Source organism: Ranitomeya imitator, chromosome 2 (assembly GCF_032444005.1).
Source record: "Ranitomeya imitator isolate aRanImi1 chromosome 2, aRanImi1.pri, whole genome shotgun sequence".
NCBI lineage: Eukaryota > Metazoa > Chordata > Amphibia > Anura > Dendrobatidae > Ranitomeya > Ranitomeya imitator.
Window position 1 is genome coordinate 482160597 of NC_091283.1, and position 24565 is coordinate 482185161.

The 24565-nt window shown below is 44.6% G+C and overlaps 1 protein-coding gene across 1 annotated transcript in view; it reads left to right on the forward strand.

The window, feature by feature from the left end:
- The window catches only part of ACE (angiotensin I converting enzyme), an 85314-nt gene extending 72367 nt beyond the window's left edge, over positions 1-12947 (forward strand). Inside the window, exons 21-25 of the mRNA XM_069751360.1 lie at positions 2836-2980; positions 3139-3237; positions 11690-11812; positions 11939-12120; positions 12439-12947. Of these exons, the coding sequence (XP_069607461.1) occupies positions 2836-2980; positions 3139-3237; positions 11690-11812; positions 11939-12120; positions 12439-12638 (749 nt within the window). The 3' untranslated portion in view covers positions 12639-12947. The remainder of the gene's footprint in view (positions 1-2835; positions 2981-3138; positions 3238-11689; positions 11813-11938; positions 12121-12438) is intronic.
- Positions 12948-24565: the final 11618 nt, after the last annotated feature.

Consider the following 24565-nt stretch of genomic DNA (forward strand, 5'->3'; position numbering starts at 1 on the left):
CGATCTCAGACAGCCCTGTTAACAGTGCTCTGGATTGAGGATCCTGAAGTCAGCAGTAAAGAGGTAAAGAGACTGCCACCCTGTGTCCTCGTTATTGACTGCACCTCACACCATCGCTACCTACACCACTGGGAAACCCTGGAGACTCACTTCACCTGTGGGAAGGTATACATAGTTACATAGTTATTGAGGTTGAAGGAAGACTATAAGTCCATCTAGTTCAACCCATAGCCTAACCTAACATGCCCTAACATGTTGATCCAGAGGAAGCTCTAAACAGCAAAAGCACAAAAAGAGGATTCAGAGATCCTCCAAAAATTTGAAAAAACAGCAGCAAAACACGGCAGAGGTTCTTACCTGCCTAGGCCTCCAAACAAATGCACTAACAGGATGCAGTGGACCCATGTGGTAAAATAGAAACACAGGTGCAGCATAACCGATGACGCAGCCACTCACCAGCTACCAAACTAATGGAGGGGGTGGCTGCTTGGCACATGGCTGCACATAAAAACTTGTATGTGGCGCTGTTCACACAATGGAGATGCACAGCATCCAGGCAGGCCTAGTAGTGACACCCTTCTATTAGCTTGTAAACTGTGGTGTCTGTGCACATGGGGTGCATTTGGATAGCGCTGGGCAGGCCCGCCTGATCTAATAGAAAGGTGTCACTACTAGGCCTGCCTGGATGCTGTGCATCTCCATTGTGTGAACAGCGCCACATACAAGTTTTTATGTGCAGCTATGTGCCAAGCAGCCACCCCCTCCATTAGTTTGGTAGCTGGTGAGTGGCTGCGTCATCGGTTATGCTGCACCTGTGTTTCTATTTTACCACATGGGTCCACTGCATCCGGTTAGTGCATTTGTTTGGAGGCCTAGGCAGGTAAGAACCTCTGCCATGTTTTGCTGCTGTTTGATCCAGAGGAAGGCAAAAAAAAACAAACCATGTGGCAAAAAGTAAGCACCACATTGGGGGAAAAAATTCCTTCCTGACTCCACATACGGCAGTCAGACTAGTTCCCTGGATCAACGCCCTATCAAGGAATCTAGTGTATATACCCTGTAACATTATACTTTTCCAGAAGTACCATCTAGCTCCCATCACATCACCCCAGTGGACCCCGAGCAGTGTCGGTCGACCTGACCGAATACCACAGGTGGCGTCCCGAACCTTAGCAAACCTTCATCCCTTTTATTGGACTCCCCTTAGCTGGGTCACGGAACCGGGTCCAGCCACCGTGACAACCCCAGAGCTGAGCCAGAGAGGACCGGTACCGAGTAATCCGCGGCCCTGCATCTGGGGGCGCTCCAGAGGCAATAGTGGTTCCCTCTCAGGTGAGGTCCATAAGCCTTCCTACTCACACTAGTATGCGAGGTCCCTGCTGGTTGTAGCTTGCTGGCAAAGTCCTCTCCCTCCTGTCCTGAGACAGGTACCTGTATGGTGGGCAGTGGTGTGAGACGTTTTATAGGGTCTCTATCACGACCCAGGCTCTTCAGGTGCTGCTTTGCCTCCAGACATGGTGTGGGCAAATGGCAGAACCGGGGGGCATAGGACTGTATGTTGTGTCCTAGGGTACAACACAGCCTTGGGCTCAGGGTGCCTGGTTCCTGCGCTTCGGCTCTGAGTCTGAGTATCTGGTCAGTTCCCCTCTGAACCCCTTGCTTTCTCCACTGTGCTCCTTTCCTCAGTTGCTCCACCACTCTCAACCCCTCGGGTTCACGTCCTTCCCTGGAGCTGCAGCTCAGTCCTGGCTGCATGGCTCCGCTGTCTGCTCTGTTCCAGACTCCCTTCTCTTTCTACTCTCACCAACTAACCTAACTCCTCCTCCAGACAAGAACACTTGAAGCTGGGGAAGCTCCCCTGAATCCAGGTCTTGAGCTCCCCCTTCTGGCCTGGATTCAGAATGTGTTGAATGTGGGTGCATTATCTGGTAAAGGGAATCCTCCTTGCCTCAAAGCATGATATCGCCCTCCCCGAAAGGAAGGCAACATCACTGTAACAACCGGTTACCTGGGGTGTTAAAGATCCTTTGTATTAACTTAGAATTCTCTAAAGAAGCGCATAACTCCTTTCAAAAGATGATTAATTCTTTAAATTACAAACACTTTTGCAAAGTATTGAGACAAAATAAAAATGGTCAATGTCCATTTTTTTTTTACTTTACTTTTTGGTCAGCTTGTTTGACTAAATTCTCCAATATGTTGGGTAGTGGAGGGGTTGAAGTCAGTTGTTGTTGTTTAGTGTAGAAGCGTTAGTTGTGTGTTTTGTTTTGTTTTTGTTTTTTTCTCCCCCAGCTTCCCCTTCATTATTTTTGTTTACACCCAGTTTAAATTAATCTCAATCCTACTTGTATACGAATATGATGGATGTTAAAGCTTGAGTTTTATGGGAAACTTAGTAATTTATATCAAACTATGATATTCCTTTTAGAAAAAGTAATCATACTTTATCTGGCTTGCCTTCGTGGGATCCTGTGATGTCTTGTCAGGAAGCTGAATGTGATGTACATATAATTTCTAGCTTCTCCTTTTGCCCTGCACCAATTTTGCAGTGTAGGGCAGAATAGTATGAAGAACTGTGCAGCTATGATCAGCTTCAAAGTTATCTCCTAGATCAAAATCTGAGCCCACTGTACACACTTCATTGAAAGGCCCATCTGGCGCAGCTCGGTTCTGCATGATGTGGTGATTGTTCAGATGTGTCGTTAACAGCACCAAATACCCTGGCCGAAGAACTTCATTCTTATGTTTACTTAAGCAACCTCCAAGTTTCACTTGTATTCATGTACACTTATCAAGGAGATTCATGTAATTGGCAAAAGTTTTTTTTGTTTTTAGAAAGTGACATCAACTACCTTATGAGCATCGCTTTAGACAAAATTGCCTTCCTTCCCTTTGGATACCTGATGGATCAGTGGCGTTGGAAGGTGTTTGATGGAAGATTCCCAGATTCTGAGTATAACCAGCAATGGTGGAACCTCAGGTTAGTAGTTTTATAACTTTTTAAACTCTACAGTATTAAGTTACAAAACTCAATTATGATAAAATTCTTGTTTTTTTTTTTTTTTATGAATAAATCAACAAAAGCATTAAATGGTTTGTTACGAACAAAACTAATACATATTTTTTTTAAACTCCTAGGTTGAAATATCAGGGAGTGTGTCCTCCAGTTCTCAGATCTGAAGAGGATTTTGATCCTGGGGCAAAGTTCCACATCCCAGCCAATGTCCCATACATCCGGTAACTCAACCTAGTTTGAGAAGGCATTGGCTGTGTAATGTACTTGACTTGGGCCTATCAAAACCTTTGTGTAGCTGCTCTTTAATTGGGGAAAAATCAGCTGTTGTATAAATGGCTGCTACTAGTTCACAAATGGGTAGAAACCCTTTTTGCTTTTGGGGAAGGGGGGACGACAACGGCCAATTTGATTGTGATGTTTGTTGGTCACAAAAAAAAACTCCATGGTGTAAAGTGTCATCTTTCACAAAATCAAAAAAAGGCCGTAAACATACAAAATGACGCATGATGAGTAGCAATGAAACCTGTAAATACCCAATTTTTGTGTCGATTTAAGATTATTGTGCACATTAAAAGATCATACCTTATGTAATTGCCATCAGCACTTTAACCCCTTCCCGACCCATGACGCCACGTAGGCGTCATGAAAGTCGGTGCCAATCCGACCCATGACGCCTATGTGGCGTCATGGAAAGATCGCGTCCCTGCAGATCGGGTGAAAGGGTTAACTCCCATTTCACCCGATCTGCAGGGACAGGGGGAGTGGTAGTTTAGCCCAGGGGGGGTGGCTTCACCCCCTCGTGGCTACGATCGCTCTGATTCGCAGTTTCACTTTCAACAGCCAATCAGAGCGATTTGTAATATTTCACCTATTGGAAAACACAGTTTGAGCGGGCACCATCTACTAGTAAAATTTGTCGGGGATCACAAGATGCATACAAAATTGACCAAACAATTCATAAGAAAAGAGACTGCATCATAAGAGCGGGATCACCACGATACAATTAAACAAACAAGTAACAAATTTTATTATTAGAACCACACCACACAGACAACTGTAGTAAAAACAATTAAAAACACCCATAAACAATGGGAAATAAGGGTCCACATAATACAAAGTGCAATACTATAACAGCACAATAGGGCCTATTCATCTTCTGTAATGCCGGCTCATGCAATGATGGGAAAGAGGACAAATAACATAAAGATACAGATCCTACGTGCTAATACACAAATAGAACCTATTTAGACAGTCCCAATAATAGAAAAAGGGCACATATTTGTATGAGTTACAGCCCCTTTGTGCATGCTGTGACACCTGATATAACCTGCCTAATCCCCACAACTGTAAGGTACAAATATATCATGCACAACAAATAGGCTGAACATTACCTAGGGGAGCCAGCTGGGATCGGCTAGAAGATGAAGAGCCGCCCAGCATAGAATCCCCTTCCCACAAAGAAAGCAAATACCGGCTAAATAAACACTGCCCTAGAGCTGTATGACCCACGCGTATCGACGCTGGAGGCGTCTTCCTCAAGGTCCACAGTCATCCAGTGGCGTGGACCTGCTTTATATATCATACAAAGAGCTTAATAATGCATACCAGGTGAGCAGCGCGGCGTCAGCCAAGACTAAAAGGAAGTCCCAGCGGCGTGCAAAGAGTGCCATAGCGCAGGCGCAGGAAGCCACGCAATCAATATCCTGTTAAAGCGTCCCATGCAGTCTAAGGATAAGGAATAGATGCGGGCAAACTGCGCAAGCGCCAGCCCAGCGTCTGACGTCAGCGCCGGTTAATAGTAAGGGTTGTCACGGCAACCAATATCAACGCTACAGCGCATAAATACACCAAGTCCCATCTGCGTAGAGGGTTACTAAAGCAACTACAACACCCCTAGAGGCGCTGAGCGCAATCTAAAGTTTAAGAGCGGATATACTGCGCAAACGCCAGCACAGCATCCATAGCGCTGGCTGGTAATGAGGGTTACCACGGCAGCCCATATCAGCAAGGAAGCGCACAAAATACCAAGTCTCAGATCGGACCCATGTGCCCAATCATAACGCTGCGCTTGTATCCAGCCGTGCAGAGGAATTCATACCACACCAATAACTAGTCTCATATATCGCTAAAAAATTAACAAATATGAAAGCACACAACAATGTAACCAATCACCGTGCAACAGGTGAAGTGGCGCAATTACTAGGGCAATTTTTAAAGCACATGCATACAGACCTACAGTAATAGCCCAATGTGTCATACACCATATGCGGAGGCGCCATTGGTACCTCGGTAAGGAAACTATATTCATTAGCAGCGAGTTATCTGATACAAGGTGCATGATGTCACAATGCACATTCCTGTATCACAAAGGCTCTTTGTTATTACACAACTGTATAACAATAGAGATGAAACCCATTTAAATTATTTGACAGAGGCTCCAAGCATGCTGATGCAGCATAGAGCTTGAAATAGTCATCTAATGCAGAACAAAGCCTGATCTTTATGCTCTGCCATTTGTCGTGAGTTGAAACCAAGTTGAAACCTGAGCCAGCTTTCTATGCAAAAGAGTTTATAAGAATGTAGCTGTGATCAGACCATAATATATAATACTGGAGGGCCCATAAGTTTGAATATGGTACCCATGAGGAGAACATTCGAAGAAGGGGATAATCCGCCTAACCCAAAAGGCGAGACAGCATTCACAAAGAAGGGGGGGAAAAAAAACAATAAAACAAAAAAAACACGGACAATGGTAAAAATAACTATATCATGAATAATACATGAGTCCAGTTGTAATATCAGAGTCCATGCGCATAGTCCCATCCATTGCTTGGTCCTATGGCCCAAACCGATCTGTGTGTAGAGTCATATCCATCCGGAAAGTATAACGGCTCCCATGGTCCACTCAGATTCACAGTAAAGAGGGCTTGATGTTCATCCATGGTCCCCCAAATATCAACTCGGAAGCAAGAAGGAGAGGGATGCTAGAGGAGTCTCCAACTAGAATAATATGAAAAACAAATGAATATAAAAAGAAAATAAAAAGAAAAGGGAAGGAAAAGGAGGGGGTGCATGTTTGGAAAATAAGTAAATAAAGAGCTGTTCCTATAAAATAGAACAAAACAAAAAGCCCCTCCTTCCCTGCCCTTCCCAACAAAACTATAGCTTCCTATAGAAACCTGTATGCAACAGCTCCTCATTCAAGCCACAGGGTGCCAGGCTGTTCAGTTTGTATATCCATCGGGATTCCCTCCTCAATAGTTCGTCCGTAATTCTCCCTCCCCTGATACTGAGGGGTAAACTCTCCAACCCCATCACCCTAAGGGTTCTAGGGGAGCCATTGTCTATCCAAAAAATGAGCTGCCACTGAGGTAATCTGCTTACCCTTACTCTTGTCTGTCCTTGCCATACAGATATTAGACACGTGTTGCTGCAGCCTGCGGCGCAGCTCTTGGGTGGTTTGTCCGACAAACTTTGTCACAACCGCAGATCAGAGCGTAGACCAGGTTACGAGTGCGGCAGTTGAAGAATGATTTAGGAGACACCTGAAAGGGTAGAGAAGGTAACGACAAACCCGCCTCCGCTATCATGTACATGCATATGGAGCATCCCCCACATGGGTAAGAACCATAGGTAGGGCAATTCACTCGGATCTTCTCTGTAGGGCGTCTAAAATGGCTGTTCGATAAGCAGTCTTTAAGGTTCCTTGCCCTCCTGGCCACTATCCTAGGTTTATCAGGGATAATCTGAGTCTACGATCACTCAACAAGATGCCCCAATTGTCCTCCATAACTCTACGTACATCCTCCCCATTGGTTATTAAATTGGGTAATCAAGCTGGAAGCATATACATTATTTCTCACCCGTGGTTTCAGGGCCTCCTCCCTTGATTTCTGGTGAGAATGTTCATAAGCGTCGGCAACAATCCTCTTGGGGTATCCCCGTTCTCGAAACCGATCCGTGAGTAGTCTAGATTCTGCTTGGAAGTCCAGTTGCTGGCTACAATTTCTTCTAAGGCGCAAAAATTGGCCCTTCGGGATGCTGTCCCGCAAATGACGAGGATGAAAGCTAGAATAATGTAGGAGATTATTTGTAGCCGTAACCTTCCGAAAGAGGTTCGTATATATGCACTTATCTTGGAGCATGATCCTCAAGTCAAGGAAATCCACAGTACTGGTGGAGAAGTGGGAAGTCAGCCGAATATTCACCTCATTGCTGTTTAGCTCCTCCACGAAGTTCTTTAGGTCCTCAGCAGAGCCTGTCCATAAGACAACAATATCGTCGATAAAACGATACCACTTCAATACATTGTGATGGAATAGTGGACTACTCTTGACTTGGGTCTCCTCCCACCATCCCATAAATAAGTTCGCGTATGATGGCGCGCATCTAGCCCCATGGCGGTTCCGGACACTTGTTTGTAATACACGCTATCAAATACAAAATAATTCCTTTCCAGGATCATCCTTAACAAGTCCAGGATGAAGGAGTCATGCCCCCTATTACCTGTAGAGTGTTTGTCCAAGAAGGACACGGCCATGGTGCCTTGTTCATGCTTGATGTTCGTGTAGAGTGCTTCTACGTCAAATGTTCCAAGAATTGTGTTGTCTGGTATCTCCAATGTTTCTAGCTGTTGGATTAGGAATGAAGAATCTCTGATATAGGACTCCAAGCCAAGAACGAGGGGCTGTAGGAAAAAATCCAGGTAAATACAGGCTTTCTCAAAAGTCCCCCAATCCCCGAGACGATAGGTCTGCCCGGGGGATTGGTCAATGACTTATGTACCTTTTGGGAGCATGTAGAAAGTTGGAATTACTGGGAATTTAACCGTTATATATTCCAATTCCTTCTTGTCAATAATGCCCCGGGTATAAGCATTCATAAGTAACCTGTCCAAACCAGACTTGAATACCGACGTGGGGTCAGATGGTAGGGCAACATAGTGCTGTGTATTGCCCAATTGTCACCTATTATAACGGGTGAAATATTACAATCCAGCCATGGCCGATGCTGAAATATCATCGGCCATGGCTGGAAATACTAATGTGCCCCCACCGATCGCCCCCCCCAGCCCCCCGATCTGGCCGGTACACTGCTCCGGCTCCCCTCCGTCCAGTGCTCCGCTCCCCCCGTGCTCCAATCACCCCCCCTGCACTCCGATCCACCCCCCCCGTGCTCCGTTCCACGCCCCCCGTGCTCCGTTCCACGCCTGCTGCGCTCCGATCCCCCCCCCCCGTGCTCCCCCCACCCCCCCCCCCCCACCCCATCATACTTACCGATCCTGCCGAGCTCCGTCCGTCTTCTCCCTGGGCGCCGCCATCTTCCAAAATGGCGGGCGCATGCGCAGTGCGCCCGCCGAATCTGCCGGCAGATTCGTTCCAAAGTGCATTTTGATCACTGAGATTCTATCTCAGTGATCAAAATAAAAAAAATAATAAATGACCCCCCCCCCCTTTGTCACCCCCATAGGTAGGGACAATAAAAAAATAAAAAAAAATTTTTTCCACTAATGTTAGAATAGGGGTAGGGGTAGGGTTAGGGCTAGGGCTAGGGTTTCGGTATGTGCACACGTATTCTGGTCCTTTGCGGATTTTTCCGCTGCGGATTTGATAAATCCGCAGTGCTAAACCGCTGCGGATTTATGGCGGATTTACCGCATTTTTTTTCTGCGCATTTCACTGCGGTTTTACAATTGCGATTTTCTATTGGAGCAGTTGTAAAACCGCTGCGGAATCCGCACAAAGTGACATGCTGCGGAATGTAAACCGCTGCGTTTCCGTGCAGTTTTTCCGCAGCATGTGTACAGCGATTTTTTTTTTCCCGTAGGTTTACATTGAACTGTAAACTCATGGGAAACTGCTGCGGATCCGCAGCGTTTTCCGCAGCGTGTACACATACCTTTAGAATTAGGCTATGTGCACACGGTGCGGATTTGGCTGCGGATTCGCAGCAGTGTTCCATCAGGTTTACAGTACCATGTAAACATATGAAAAACCAAATCCGCTGTGCCCATGGTGCGGAAAATGCCGCACGGAAACGCTACGTTGTATTTTCCGCAGCATGTCAATTCTTTGTGCGGATTCCGCAGCGTTTTACACCTGTTCCTCAATAGGAATCCGCAGGTGAAATCCGCACAAAAAACACTGGAAATCCGCGGAAAATCCGCACGTAAAACGCAGTGCCTTTTACCCGCGGATTTTTCAAAAATGATGCTGAAAAATCTCACACGAATCCGCAACGTGGGCACATGGCCTTAGGGTTAGGGTTGGAATTAGGGTTGTGGTTAGGGTTATGGCTACAGTTGGGATTAGGGTTAGGGTTGTGATTAGGGTTATGGCTACAGTTGGGATTAGGGTTAGGGTTGGGATTAGGGTTATGGCTACAGTTGGGATTAGGGTTAGGGGTGTGGGGGGGTTAGTGTTGGAGTTAGAATTGAGGGGTTTCCACTGTTTAGGCACATCAGGGGGTCTCCAAACGCAACATGGCGCCACCATTGATTCCAGCCAATCCCGTATTCAAAAAGTCAAATTGTGCTCCCTCAATTCCGAGCCCCGACGTGTGCCCAAACAGTGGTTTACCCCCACATATGGGGTACCAGCATACTCAGGATAAACTGCGCAACAATTACTGGGGTCCAGTTTCTCCTGTTACCCTTGTGAAAATAAAGAAATGCTTGCTAAAACATCATTTTTGAGGAAAGAAAAATGATTTTTTATTTTCACGGCTCTGCGTTGTAAACGTCTGTGAAGCACTTGGGGGTTCAAAGTGCTCACCACATATCTAGATAGGTTCCTTGGGGGGTCTAGTTTCTAAAATGGGGTCACTTGTGGGGGGTTTCTACTGTTTAGGCACACCAGGGGCTCTGCAAACGCAAGGTGACGCCCGCAGACTATTCCATCAAAGTCTGCATTTCAAAAGTCACTACTTCCCTTCTGAGCCCCGACGTGTGCCCAAACAGTGGTTTACCCCCACACATGGGGTATCAGCGTACTCAGGAGAAACTGGACAACAACTTTTGGGGTCAAATTTCTCCTGTTACCCTTGTGAAAATAAAAAATTGCAGGCTAAAAGATCATTTTTGAGAAAATTTTTTATTTTTTTTTTTTATTTTCATGGCTCTGCGTTATAAACTTCTGTGAAGCACTTGGGGGTTCAAAGTCCTCACCACACATCTAGATTAGTTCCTTTGGGGGTCTAGTTTCCAAAATGGGGGTCATTTCTGGGGGATCTCCAATGTTTAGGCACACAGGGGCTCTCCAAACGTGACATGGTGTCCGCTAATGATTGGAGCTAATTTTCCATTTAAAAAGCCAAATGGCGTGCCATCCCTTCCGAGCCCTGCCGTGCGCCCAAACAGTGGTTTACCCCCACATATCGGGTATCGGCGTACTCAGGACAAACTGGACAACAATATTTGGGGTCCAATTTCTCCTATTATCCTTGGCAAAATAGGAAATTCCAGGCTAAAAACATTTTTGAGGAAAGAAAAATTATTTTTTATTTTCATGGCTCTGCGTTATAAACTTCTGTGAAGCACCTGGGGGTTTAAAGTGCTCAATATGCATCTAGATAAGTTCCTTGGGGGGTCTAGTTTCCAAAATGGGGTCACTTGTGGGGGAGCTCCAATGCATAGGCACACAGGGGGTCTTCTAACGCAACATGGCGCCACCATTGATTCCAGCCAATCTCGTATTCAAAAAGTCAAATGGCGCTCCTTCCCTTCCAAGCCCTGCCGTGCGCCCAAACAGTGGTTTACCCCCACATATGAGGTATCAGCGTACTCAGGACAAATTGGACAACAACTTTCGTGGTTCAGTTTCTCCTTTTACCATTGGGAAAATAAAAACATTGTTGCTAAAAGATAATTTTTGTGACTAAAAAGTTAAATGTTCATTTTTTCCTTCCATGTTGCTTCTGCTGCTGTGAAGCACCTGAAGGGTTAATAAACTTCTTGAATGTGGTTTTGAGTACTTGAGGGGTGCAGTTTTTAGAATGGTGTCACTTTTGGGTATTTTCAGCCATATAGACCCCTCAAACTGACTTCAAATGTGAGGTGGTCCCTAAAAAAAAATGGTTTTGTAAATTTCGTTGTAAAAATGACAAATCGCTGGTCAAATTTTAACCCTTATAACTTCCTAACAAAAAAAAAAATTTGTTTCCAAAATTGTGCTGATGTAAAGTAGACATGTGGGAAATGTTATTTATTAACTATTTTGTGTCACATATCTCTCTGGTTTAACAGAATAAAAATTCAAAATGTGATAATTGTGAAATTTTCAAAATTTTCGCCAAATTTCCGTTTTTATCACAAATAAATGCAGAATTTATTGACCTAAATTTACCACTAACATGAAGCCCAATATGTCACGGAAAAACAATCTCAGAACCGCTAGGATCCGTTGAAGCGTTCCTGAGTTACCTCATAAAGGGACACTGGTCAGAATTGCAAAAAACGGCAAGGTCTTTAAGGTCAAAATAGGCTGGGTCATGAAGGGGTTAAGCATATAATGTCAATGGAAATAAACTTTCTACAAAAGTTTGTGGCATTTGATGTCTGCAGAAGTTTTTTGCTTACAAACTGAGGGAAAAAAAATCACAGCTGTCCTGATTTTGTTTGCTTTAGAACTTTTTATATTGTGACTTCAAACCTTTTACATTTCTCTTGTTTTTAAGGTACTTTGTCAGTTTTGTGATTCAGTTCCAGTTCCACAAGGCTTTATGCGCAGCCGCAGGTCAGACTGGACCCCTTCATAAATGTGATATCTACCAGTCATTGGATGCTGGAAAATTACTTGGGTGAGCAATGATGGCTTATTGGCTATACATATGAAGACTAGACAATATAATTTTGTTGGGCTGGGTTTATTCTGTATCCTGGTAACCTCTTGCTCATATTTGACTTGTATGTTTCCTGTTTTGCAGAGATGCTATGAGGTTGGGTAATAGCAAACCTTGGCCGGAAGTCATGATGGCAATCACTGGGAATACTAGCATGTCTGCTGAGCCCCTTGTGGAATACTTTAAACCACTGATCAGTTGGTTGGAAAAGGAAAATCGGAAGAACTCTGAGACGCTTGGATGGCCGGACTACAGTTGGACTCCAGGTGAGTACTATTAAAAATGAGACAAACTTGTACTGGGGAACCCGGTCTATAAATTTGGTCATTATGTAAGGCACTACAGTGGAATAATTGGGATGAACATGAAAGCATAAAACTACATTACCAGGACACCATTGATAGAAAACCAAAAGACTAGATACTTATACTGTACTGCAAAGAAGTTAAAATTTTCCCAATGACTGGATAGTTTTAATTTTGCCATGAAAACTGAAACATGTTTGCAGTAAATGCAATTATCCCACTTTGGACCATCATAAGGTTCATTTATTATAAATCAACAATTTGATTTCCTCCTTCCAGCTATGAACACTGTCATTGAAGAACCGTCCAATGTTGACTTCCTGGGAATGTCGTTGAGCAGTGGGCAAGCATCGGCAGGGGCCTGGGTCCTTTTGGCAATTGGTATAGTCCTGGTTCTCACCACCATTGTGCTGGGCTTCAAGTTCTCAAAAGTGAAACGTAGGGCAAAGAAATCCTCTTCTGAACTGGAGCTAAAATAACCTGGAGTGCTAAGAACTAGCAGTGCCCTCTTTTGGTTGAAGGGCCAGTGCCAGCCTTCTGAAACTGGGGGACACTCAATGTGTGAATTCTATCAGGGGAAATCTTGTTGACTATGCAAAGAACTTCATCCTTTACAGCTCAATCCACTAGCGCCTTCAAAACCAAAATTTAGAGGATGAACTTTTACACAGGTGCTGATGGGGAGGAAGGTTTGGTGTAACTGGGTGTAATTATATTATTGGGGTTATGATCATGTTGGATCTCTTCTCAATCAATGGGAGCAATAAATATTGTAAGTGAAAACTTAATACTTTTGCCATCTTGAAATTATTTACAACATGAGTTGCATTCACATTTGGCTACAGCAGTATTTGAGATATTCAACCTGTAGCTCAAACCTCCAGTGAATGGTTCAGTACATACAAATTGTCTTCTATTGTATCGCTTAAGTATCTTCTGCATGATATTTTACTTCTGCTATATTCTAGAAATGTGTTCTGCTTCTTGTATTCGTCAAAGTTTACAAAAAGGACCATGAAAGATGGAGTCCAGCCTGAGGGAAATCTGAACCCATCTGTTCTGACATCTGTGATGCAGAGAACCTTGCAAGTGATGAAGTGGACTGTCTATCATGAGGGGGTTTCTAAATATAATACTAGAAATGTCACCGGCATTTAATTGGGTCAGGGGTGGTGTTCGGTGCCAACTCTTATAAAGAACACAGTAGGAGCAAGTGGCCAACAATCCCAGCGATCTGTAATGAGCAGACAGCTGCTAGCTTTGCCATCAATTCCCAGACTACCATCTAAAACACATGCTTCAGCTAAATGAGCAAATCAATTATTCACATGACTTGCCAAAAACTTGTTTGTCTTGTCTTTTTAAATCTTTTTTTTTTTGTTCTGTTGCGTATGTGCATTTGTCAGCAGCAAAGTTTGGATTTTCTAACCTGACTAAACCGGGTTTAAAACCTTTTTTTTCATAAAATATTTTTGTATAACTTTGGACCTGGGGAAAAAAGTTAAAGCACTTCCATGAAGGCTTTTATCATCTTAGTGTATTGCAAAAATCATATAGCACTGTGTACTTACAACTGCTCATTTTGCCTTTCTACTCAGCAATTTTTTTTTTCCCCCTGCAATTCATTCCTCTTCAGCTCATGACCCAGCTGCTCCCTCCTCACTCTGCCAGGGACTTTTGCAGCGATGACTCACAGGGAAGAGACTTCCTCTTTCTACATGGGGCTTAGAAGAATTCAGCTAGTCGGTCTTTAATCACATTTTTATAGAACTAATGAAAGAATTAGCTGGGTAGAAGGAAAAATGAGCAATTGTAAGTACAATAATATATAATTGAAATCTGTAAAGAGGATAGCCGTTTTTCTGGGAGTAGCCTTTCAAGATGAGAACTTTTTTTTTTTTTTTGTATGCACATATAATACAGTCCAGTAGGTCTATGGCTGTCTTTTCAACGGTGATATCTAACTGGAATCTGATGTAAAACCAGAATGTTTCATTCTTTTATTCTAGTTCTTGGTTGTCTAACCAGCCCACAATCACGCTGCAATGCTGATTAAAAACTGGTATACCAAGTCGTGCAACGGCAAAATATTTTTAATGTTTAGTCATGAACAAACGTGTTTCGATAAGATGTTATCAAAGCATGCTCGTGTGCCTTCGGTGTGCTTGAATAATATATTTGCGTTCCCACAACTGCACATCTCGCAGCTGTTTGAGAGCCGCAACACATGGAGGGTTTGTCTAACCGTTTCAAAACGTGCAGGGACTCGGGCAATATCCGAGCATGCACGAAAATGATTTACAGCGAGGCGATAAGATTTACTTTGACGCTCCTTTGCTGAAGGAAATCAGAGGGAGTATTGCATATGTTAAAACTGGTTTGTTTGTTTTTTTTATTTTTAGGTGAATAAATAAAAAAAATTGTCGAAAGCTAGACCATGGGATAAACTAAAATTTATTATGACCTGTTATATTCCTTGCCACTACTACAGTCACCAGTCTTTACCTACTTTGTAGCAATTGTGTGCCAGTTACACACAACTGTAGCCAAGAGAACGAAGATTAGGGACTAGCTACAGTAGTCACAAACCTATATCATTGCTGCAGTCAAGATTGTGATCGGCTGCTTGCAGTCTCCTAGCCAATTTTAGCAAATTGTGGGAATGTATCACAAAAATGTTTAACTTTGTAAATTGGGATCTGTGACTCAATATGCCTTCTAGTCAGACCAGAGTTGGTCATAATTAGGCTGGTAATATGGACACTTTTGTTAATTGTGCCTTTACACTACTCACAAGTCCGTCTATATACAAAGGTAAAAGGTGTTTTATTCGGACTCCCATGACAGCACACGAGAGAGGGGATCCGCCCTTAAGGAACAGGAAACCTACAGATACAAAAGGGCGGCACCTCTCCCCATGCATCAGTTGGTTTCCTGTTCCTGAAGGGACTGGATGCCTATAGAATCTACAGGAGTCCAGGCCGGCCGGACCGATTCTGGTGGCGAGGGGGTCTCCCACTTCAGCCGGTGCGGGTACCTGAAGTAGTCACGGTGGCCCTGGCAGGGCGGGAGGGCGGGAAAATTAAACGAGCAAGGTGCGCTGACCGAAGGAGGGGCTTTATAAGGCGGCTCCAGCGGCATGTTCCCGGGTTCTGGCTCCAATTTACTAAAAATGGATTCGGATCAGGATGTGCTGCTGGAACAAGCATCCCAGAAACCCAAGGAGAAGGAACATGAAAAGAGGAGCGATGGTTCGGGCCGCAGAAGCTCCTCCAGACAGGGGTCTGGAGGATCAGCCAAAAAGGATCCCCCTCGTGCTTCGGTATTTCTGGGTGTGAACAGCCACTGGTAAGTGATCTTCGAGAAAGTTCACTTAGTGACTAGTCTCCCCTCATATGTCTTATGCAGGGAAGGAAAAACGTCAGTAAGGCGAAGCATAGGGAATGTGCCATCTGCGGGGTTCCCTTGCCTGACTCACACCCTAAAAAACTATGTGACCCCTGTATCCAGCAGACGGTGAGGTTCTGGAAGGAGGGGAGGGGGTATAGCATGTAGATTTACACTCTAGTCTACCTTACTTATCCCCGTAGGTAGCCGAAGAATCCTCCTCTATTACGGCCAGTCTCAAAGAGATGATTAGAATGGAGGTTAAGGAGTCCTTTAAAAACCTTTCACAGTCAGGAGGTTCTAGGCAGAGAACTGAGTGGGCATCTGATTCATCTGTGGAAAAGGACAAGTCTGAAGAATCGGACGATTCAGCAGCATCATCCTCCTCTTCGGAAGAAGACGCTGCTCGGTTTTGCCTACCCATAGAAAGAATAGACAAATTGGTAAAGGCGGTCAGAGGCACAATGGGTATATCAGAACCCAAGCCTCAACTATCCAAAGAACAAATGATGTTCAGTGGATTGGAGCAGAAAAAGCGCAGAGTGTTTCCTTTAAATGAGAAAATACAGGATCTTATTAATAGGGAGTGGAGAAAACCGGAGAGAAAAGGCTCCTTACCACCTGCGCAAAAACGTCGGTACCCTTTTGATGACCCAGCAGTAGGTAACTGGGAGAAAGCACCAAAGCTGGATGCAGCAATTGCCAAGGTTGCGAAACTATCTTCTCTCCCATTTGAGGATATGGGAACGCTTAAAGACCCCCTGGATAGGAAAGTAGATACCTTCCTAAAGGGGACCTAGGAAATGGCAGCTGGCTCCTTAAGACCTGCGGTAGCTTCAACCTGCACGGCAAGGTCAATGATGGTCTGGCTCGACCAGTTAGAGACCCAATTAAAACAAGGGGCCTCTAGAGAGTCCATATTCGCAGCATTACCTGTAATCCAGGAGGGGGCGGCTTTTTTATCGGACGCCTCAATTGACTCCGTAAAATTGGCAGCTAGAGCAGCAGGACTTTCTAATGCTGCAAGGAGAGCCCTATGGCTGAAATGCTGGCCGGGGAATATGCAGGCAAAAACAAAGCTCTGCGCTATCCCTTGTAAAGGCGAGTATTTGTTTGGGCCTACCCTGGATGAACTCCTGGAGAAAGCAGGAGATAAGAAAAAGTTTCCCAACCTGTTCAATCCATACCGTCGTCCCTTCAACAAAAGAAGGTTCAACCGGGGAGGAAAGCGCACCTTTTCACCAGGGAGAGATTGTCCCAGATGGGAGGATAGGCGAAAACGAGGTACAGGTCTCATGTTTCGCCGTAACCAAACGGAAAACAAAAAACAAGACCAATGACTGGCAATTCCAGTGGGAGGGAGACTATTGCAATTCTCGGCAGAGTGGTCGAAAATTACAAACAGCGTTTGGATAAAAGACACTGTTTCCCATGGTCTCAAGCTGGAATTTGTTCATATTCCACAGGACAAATTTAGTTTAACACCCTGGCGCTCATCTCCCACTGAACAATTCGCCCTAGAAGAAGAAGTGAGGACTCTTTGCTCCAAAAATGTTTTGGTAGAAGTGCCGTATTCTCAGGCAAGGAAAGGGTTTTACTCTCCCCTGTTCCTAATCCAGAAGCCTGATAAATCTTACAGGACCATTATAAATCTTAAGGGTCTCAATAAGTTTTTGGTGAAACATACTTTCAAAATGGAGTCCATTAATTCGGCAATAAAGATGCTTTTCAACAACTCTTTCATGGTAGTAGTGGATTTGAAAGATGCCTACTATCATGTACCCATTCATGCTGATTTCCAACGATACCTGAGGGTAGCGATACTAATGGGGGGTAGGATTCAACATTTTCAATTCAGAGCGCTCCCCTTTGGGATCACCTCGGCACCTAGGGTGTTTACTAAAATAATTGCGGAAGTCATGGCGCATTTAAGAGAGTCAAATATCCTTATAGTCCCCTACTTAGACGATTTCCTCATTGTAGGTAACTCGGTAGATCATTGTCTGTCACAATGGGAGATTGCTAGAACCAAACTAGAACGGTTGGGTTGGATCATAAACTTTGAAAAATCGAAATTACAGCCCCTAAATGTTCAAAAATTCCTAGGGTTAATGTTGAATTCAGTGACACAGCAGTGTCTCCTCCCTATAGAGAAAATAGACCAAATTCAGAGTTTTGTATTAAGAGCAATCAATACACCTTCCATGACACTTAGGCAAGCAATGTCTCTACTTGGGTCACTCACATCTTGCATTCCAGCAGTTAAGTGGGCTCAGTTCCACACCAGGTCCCTACAAAAAGAAGTACTGTTCCATGACAGAGCCTTAGGAGGCGCATTGAATGGAAAATTGACGTTGGGGCCGATAACATTGAATTCCCTTAGGTGGTGGCTAGATAAACGGAATCTATCAGCAGGGGTTCCCTGGATGGTAGATGTCACCCACGTGATAACCACAGATGCCAGCTCTTCAGGGTGGGGAGCCTATATGGGGGACATGGTGGTCCAGGGACAGTGGGAACCCTTCACAACATTCTCATCAAACCAAAGGGAGTTGTTGGCGGTTGAATTGGCTGTTAAAAAATTCCTCGTATATCTGCAGGGCCAGCACGTCAGAATTCTGTCGGACAACAGAGTGGCGGTCGCTTACATAAACCGGCAAGGGGGAACTCGTTCCGAAACTTTAATGCAGATCACGGGTCGGTTGTTCCAGGTGGCAGAGCTCAATTTTCTATCTTTGACAGCTCTTCACATCAAAGGAAAAGAAAATGTGGCAGCAGATTTCCTCAGCCGAAATGTGTTAAAACAGGGAGAATGGTCTCTCAACGAGGACATTTTCAAACTTATCGTCCGCAGATGGGGTCAACCAGGGGTGGATCTATTCGCCACCAGAAACAACAGAAAAGTAAAACTCTTTTGCTCCCTAAATCCCAGGGAGAATCCCCTGGTGGTGGACGCGTTTCTGATAAAATGGGATTTTCCACTGGCCTATGCTTTCCCACCACTGAACCCTGATACCTCTGGTGGTGAGAAAAATCAGGGAAGATCGAGCGAAAGTCATCCTTATCGCCCCCTTTTGGCCCAGAAGAACCTGGTTTGCCGGGCTCAAGACAATGTCTGTAGCGGTCCCCTGGGTACTGCCAGAGATCCCAAACTTGCTTTCTCAGGGACCGATCTCCCATCCACAAGTGGCGGCGCTCCATTTAACGGCATGGAGTTTGAACGGTCACTATTAGTGGGGAAAGGCTTCTCTCCAAACTTAGTAGAGACACTCCTAAAGAGTAGAAAGCAAATAACTACGAGAATCTACTCTAGGACTTGGAGAAAGTTCTTGACTTGTTCAAAATTTAATATCCAAGACGGGGTGCCAATACAACAAATCTTAGAGTTCCTACAAAAGGGGTTCGAGTTAAAACTCTCTCCTAGTACCCTTAGAGTACAGGTCTCAGCTTTGGGTGCCCTGTTTTCCTGTAATATAGCTAATAACTACTGGATAGCGAGGTTTATGAAGGCAGTTAGGAGATCTACACCACTACATAAAGACAGAACAGTTCCATGGGATTTAAATTTAGTTCTGTCCTCTCTCACTAAACCCCCCTTTGAACCTCTGCAGGAGGCCTCGATCAAAATGTTGACACTCAAAACAGCCTTCCTGATTGCCATAACCTCAGCTCGCAGGATAGGGGATATACAGGCACTTTCCAGAGCTCCTCCATACACTGAAATCTTGTCAGACAGAGTAGTCCTTAGACCAGACCCAGCATATCTACCAAAGGTGGCGACACGTTTCCATAGATCACAGGAGATAGTTTTGCCGTCCTTTATTCCTAATCCCTCTAATCCTAAAGAGCAGGAGCTTCATACGTTAGACGTCAGGAGATCTCTTCTTCAGTATATTTCAGCTACTGATAATTGGAAGAAAGATGGGGCACTGCTTCTTTCCTTCCAAGGTCCAAGGAAAGGGTTTAGAGTATCAAAATATTTACTGGCTAAATGGATTAGGGAAACTATCTCTCTAGCTTATACAGCAGGTGGGGGGCCAGCTCCGCAGAATCTAAAGGCACATTCCACCCGGGCCATGGATTCATCCTGGGCGGAAAGATCTGGAGTGTCAGTGGAGCAGATATGTAAGGCGGCCACATGGTCATCCCCTTCCACTTTCTTTAAACACTATCGGTTGGATTTGGGGTCCTCCTCTGATCTTTCCTTTGGGTTAAGGGTGCTACAATCTATAGTCCCTCCCTAAGGTAGCTTACATCTCTGTAAATCTCTCGTGTGCTGTCATGGGAGTCCGAATAAAGCATTAACCCCTTAGCGACCGCCGATACGCCTTTTAACGGCGGCCGCTAAGGGTACTTAAACCACAGCGCCGTTAATTAACGGCGATGTGGAAAAAGTCCATAGCGCCCCCCAGAGGCCGATTTTCTCCGGGGTCTCGGCTGCCGAGGGTAGCCGAGACCCCAGAGAACATGATTCGGGGGTTTTTTAACCCACCCCGCATTTGCGATCGCCGGTAATTAACCGTTTACCGGCGATCGCAAAAAAAAAAAAAAGCGATCTCTTTTTAATTTCTCTGTCCTCCGATGTGATCGCACATCGGAGGACAGAGAAAAGGGGTCCCAGGTAGCCCCCCAATACTCACCTATCTCCCCCGATGCTCCTCGTGTCTCCCGGTGGGCGCCGCCATCTTCAAAATGGCGGGCGCATGCGCAGTGCGCCCGCCGGCCGGCACCGGGAGAATCTTTGGGGTCTCGGCTGCCGGGGGTAGCCGAGACCCCAAAGAGCACGATTGGGGTCGGTATTACCGACCCCTGTTTTGCGATCGCCGGTAATTAACTGTTTACCGGCGACCGCAAAAAAAAAAAAAAAGTAAAGTGTAATTCTCTGTCCTCTGATGTGATCGCACATCAGAGGACAGAGAAATAGGGGGATTCGGGGACCCTAGCATGCTCACCTAGGTCCCTGGATCCTCTTGCTGCTCCTCCTGGCCGCCGGCAGCAGAACATGGCGGACGCATGCCCAGTGCGCCCGCCATCTGTCTCCGCCGGCCGGAGAACAGCAGTTGGGGCTAAAATTAGGGGTAGGGTTAGGTTAGGGTTGGGGTTAGGGGTAGGGTTAGGGGTAGTGTTAGGGTTAGATGTTAGGTTAGGGTTAGGGGTAGGGTTAGGTTAGGGGTAGGGTTAGGTTAGGGTTAGGGGTAGGGTTAGGTTAGGGGTAGGGCTAGGGTTGGGGCTAAATTTAGGGTTAGGGTTGGGGCTAAATTTAGGGTTTGGGTTGGGGCTAAATTTAGGGTTAGAGTTGGGGCTAAATTTAGGGTTAGGCTTCTTTCACACTTACGTCGGTACGGGGCCGTCGCAATGCGTCGGCCCGACATACCGACGCACGTTGTGAAAATTTGTGCACAACGTGGGCAGCAGCTGTAGTTTTTCAACACATCCGCTGCCCAATCTATGTCCTGGGGAGGAGGGGGCGGAGTTACGGCCACGCATGCGCGGTCAGAAATGGCGGATGCGATGTACAAAAAAACGTTTCATTGAACTTTTTTTGTGCCGACGCTCCGCCAAAACACAACTGATCCAGTGCACGACGGACGCGACGTGTGGCCATCCGTCACGATCCGTCGGCAATACAAGTCTATGGGCAAAAAACGCATCCTGCGGGCACATTTGCAGGATCCGTTTCTTGTCCAAAACGACGGATTGCGACGGAATGCCAAACGACGCAAGTGTGAAAGTAGCCTTAGGGCTAGGGTTAGGGTTGGGGCTAAAGTTAGGGCTAGGGTTGGGGCTAAAGTTAGGGTTAGGGTTTGGATTAGGGTTCGTATTGGGGTTAGGGTTTGGATTAGGGTTGGCATTAGGGTTACGCTTGGGATTAGGGTTAGGTTTGGGATTAGGGTTAAGGTTAGGGTTGTGATTAGGGGTGTATTGGGATTAGGGTTAGGTTTGAGGTTAGGGTTGAGATTAGGGGTGTGTTGGATTTAGGGTTTTGATTAGGGTTATGGTTAGGGTTGACATTAGGGTTGTTTTGGGGTAAGGGTTGTGATTATGGTTAGGGTTAGTGATTAGGATTATGGATGAGGTTGGGATTAGGGTTAGGGGTGTGTTGGGGTTAGGGTTGGAGCTAGAATTGGGGGGTTTCCACTGTTTAGGTACATCAGGGGGTCTCCAAATACGACAGCCAATTTTGCGCTCAAAAAGTCAAATGGTGCTCCCTCCCTTCTGAGCTCTGCCGTGCGCCCAAACAGTGGGTTACTCCCACATATGGGGCATCAGCGTACTCGGGATAAATTGGACAACAACTTCTGGGGTCCAATTTCTCTTGTTACCCTTGTGAAAATAAAAACTTGGGGGCTACAAAATCTTTTTTTGTGAAAAAAATATTTTTTATTTTCACGACTCTGCATTCTAAACTTCTGTGAAGCACTTGGGCATTCAAAGTTCTCACCACACATCTAGATAAGTTCCTTGGGGGGTCTAGTTTCCAAAATGGGGTCACTTGTGGGGGGTTACTACAGTTTAGGTACATCAGGGGCTCTGCAATCGCAACATAATGCCCACAGACCATTCTATCAAAGTCTGCATTCCAAAACGGCGCTCCTTCCTTCCGAGCTCTGCCGTGCGCCCAAACAGTGGTTTACCCCCACATATGGGGTACCAGCATACTCAGGACAAATTGGACAACAACTTTTGGGGTCCAATTTCTCTTGTTACCCTTGTGAAAATAAAAATTTGGTGGCTAAAAAATCTTTTTTGTGGAAAAAAAAAATATTTTTTATTTTCACGGCTCTGCATTATAAACTTCTGTGAAGCACTTGGGCATTCAAGGTTCTCACCACACATCTAGATAAGTTCCATGGGGGGTCTAGTTTCCAAAATGGTGTCACTTGTGGGGGGTTTCCACTGTTTAGGCACATCAGGGGCTCTCCAAACGCGACATGGCGTCCAATCTCAATTCCAGCCAATTCTACATTGAAAAAGTAAAACGGCACTCCTTCTCTTCCAAGCTCTGCGGTGCGCCCTAACAGTTGTTTACCCCCACATATTGGGTATCAGCGTACTCAGGAGAAATTGCTCAACAACTTTTGTGGTCTAATTTCTCCTGTTACCCTTGTGAAAATAAGAATTTGTGGGCGAAAAGATCATTTTTGTGTAAACAAAAGCGATTTTTTATTTTTTTATTTTCACGGCTCTACGTTATAAACTTCTGTGAAGCACATGGGGGTTCAAAGTACTCACCACACATCTAGATAAGTTCCTTAAGGGGTCTAGTTTCCAAAATGGTGTCACTTGTGGGGAGTTTCCACTGTTTAGGTACATCAGGGGCTCTCTAAATGTGACATGGTGTCCGATCTCAATTCCAGCCAATTCTGCATTGAAAAAGTCAAACGGCGCTCCTTCACTTCTAAGTTCTGCGGTGCGCCCTAACAGTGGTTTACCCCCACATATGGGGTATTGGCGTATTCAGGAGAAATTGCATAACAAAATTTATGGTTACATTTCTGTTTTTACACTTGTGAAAATAAAAAAAATGGTTCTGAATTAAGATGTTTGCAAAAAAAAGTTAAATGTTCATTTTTTCCTTCCACATTGTTTCAGTTCCTGTGAAGCACGTAAAGGGTTAATAAACTTCTTGAATGTGGTTGAGAACCTTGAGGGGTGTAGTTTTTAGAATGGTGTCACACTTCATTATTTTCTATCATATAGACCCCTCAAAATGACTTCAAATGTGATGTGGTCCCTAAAAAAAAAAAATGGTGTTGTAAAAATGAGAAATTGCTGGTCAACTTTTAACCCTTATAACTCCCTAACAAAAAAAAATTTTGATTCCAACATTGTGCTGATGTAAAGTAGACATGTGGGAAATGTTATTTATTAACTATTTTTCATGACATATATCTCTCTGATTTAAGGGCATAAAAATACAAAGTTTGAAAATTGCTAAATTTTAAAAATTTTCGCCATATTTCCGTTTTTTTCATAAATAATCGCAAGTAATATCGAAGAAATGTTACCACTAACATGAAGTACAATATGTCACGAAAAAACAATCTCAGAATCAGCGGGATCCGTTGAAGCGTTCCAGAGTTAAAACCTCATAAAGTGACAGTGGTCAGAATTGCAAAAATTGGCTCGGTCATTAAATACCAAATTGGCTCTGTCACTAAGGGGTTAAGCTTACTGGTAGCGGCATTTTTCGGAGGCCCATGACAGCACCCTTAGTTCCCTCCCTAATCACGTGGGGGTAGCACTTCCTGATATGTATATAGCGTAATATGTAAATCTCACGTATGGTGTCTTATTACAATAATGGGTTATTTTGTTTCAAAATGTATATAATGTATATTTGTGTACCACTAACCGCGGCAGTCCTCTCAGGCTCTGAAATACAACTGATGCATGGGGAGAGGTGCCGCCCTTTTGTATCTGTAGGTTTCCTGTTCCTTAAGGGCGGATCCCCTCTCTCGTGTGCTGTCATGGGCCTCCGAAAAATGCCGCTACCAGTAAGTAGCTTAATGCTTTCTATACAGTCCTGTAAAGTGTTAATGCATTGCGGTTTGTGTAAATGTAACGGTCAGCATTCTAATCATACAATATATTGTAGGCTGTAAATTATCAATCTAGTTAAAAGCCTCTTTAAAAGTGGTGACCCACTCCAAATTCAAGGGTATGCAATCCTATGTCATACATGTTAGTTACAAACCACTTTGAGGTTTCTTTTATCAGGGAATTCAGCAGATGGCGCTGCCCACCACAAAAAACAGTATCTAACATTTTCATTAGGACTAGGTAAATTTGTGCTGCTGGAAGAGAGGGGTACATGGCTTACGAGGCTGGCGGCTTGTATAATGATCCCAGTATTGAAGCTTCTGGACGATGGAGGAGTAATGGATCAAAAAAATCCATAAAACTCTAGCACCTGATGTAAAAATGTCTGTATTCTCATTATTTAAAAACACATGTCATTGTCATGAGCAGAGCCCTTGTTTTTATATATTATACAGTATATACAATTTTTATTACT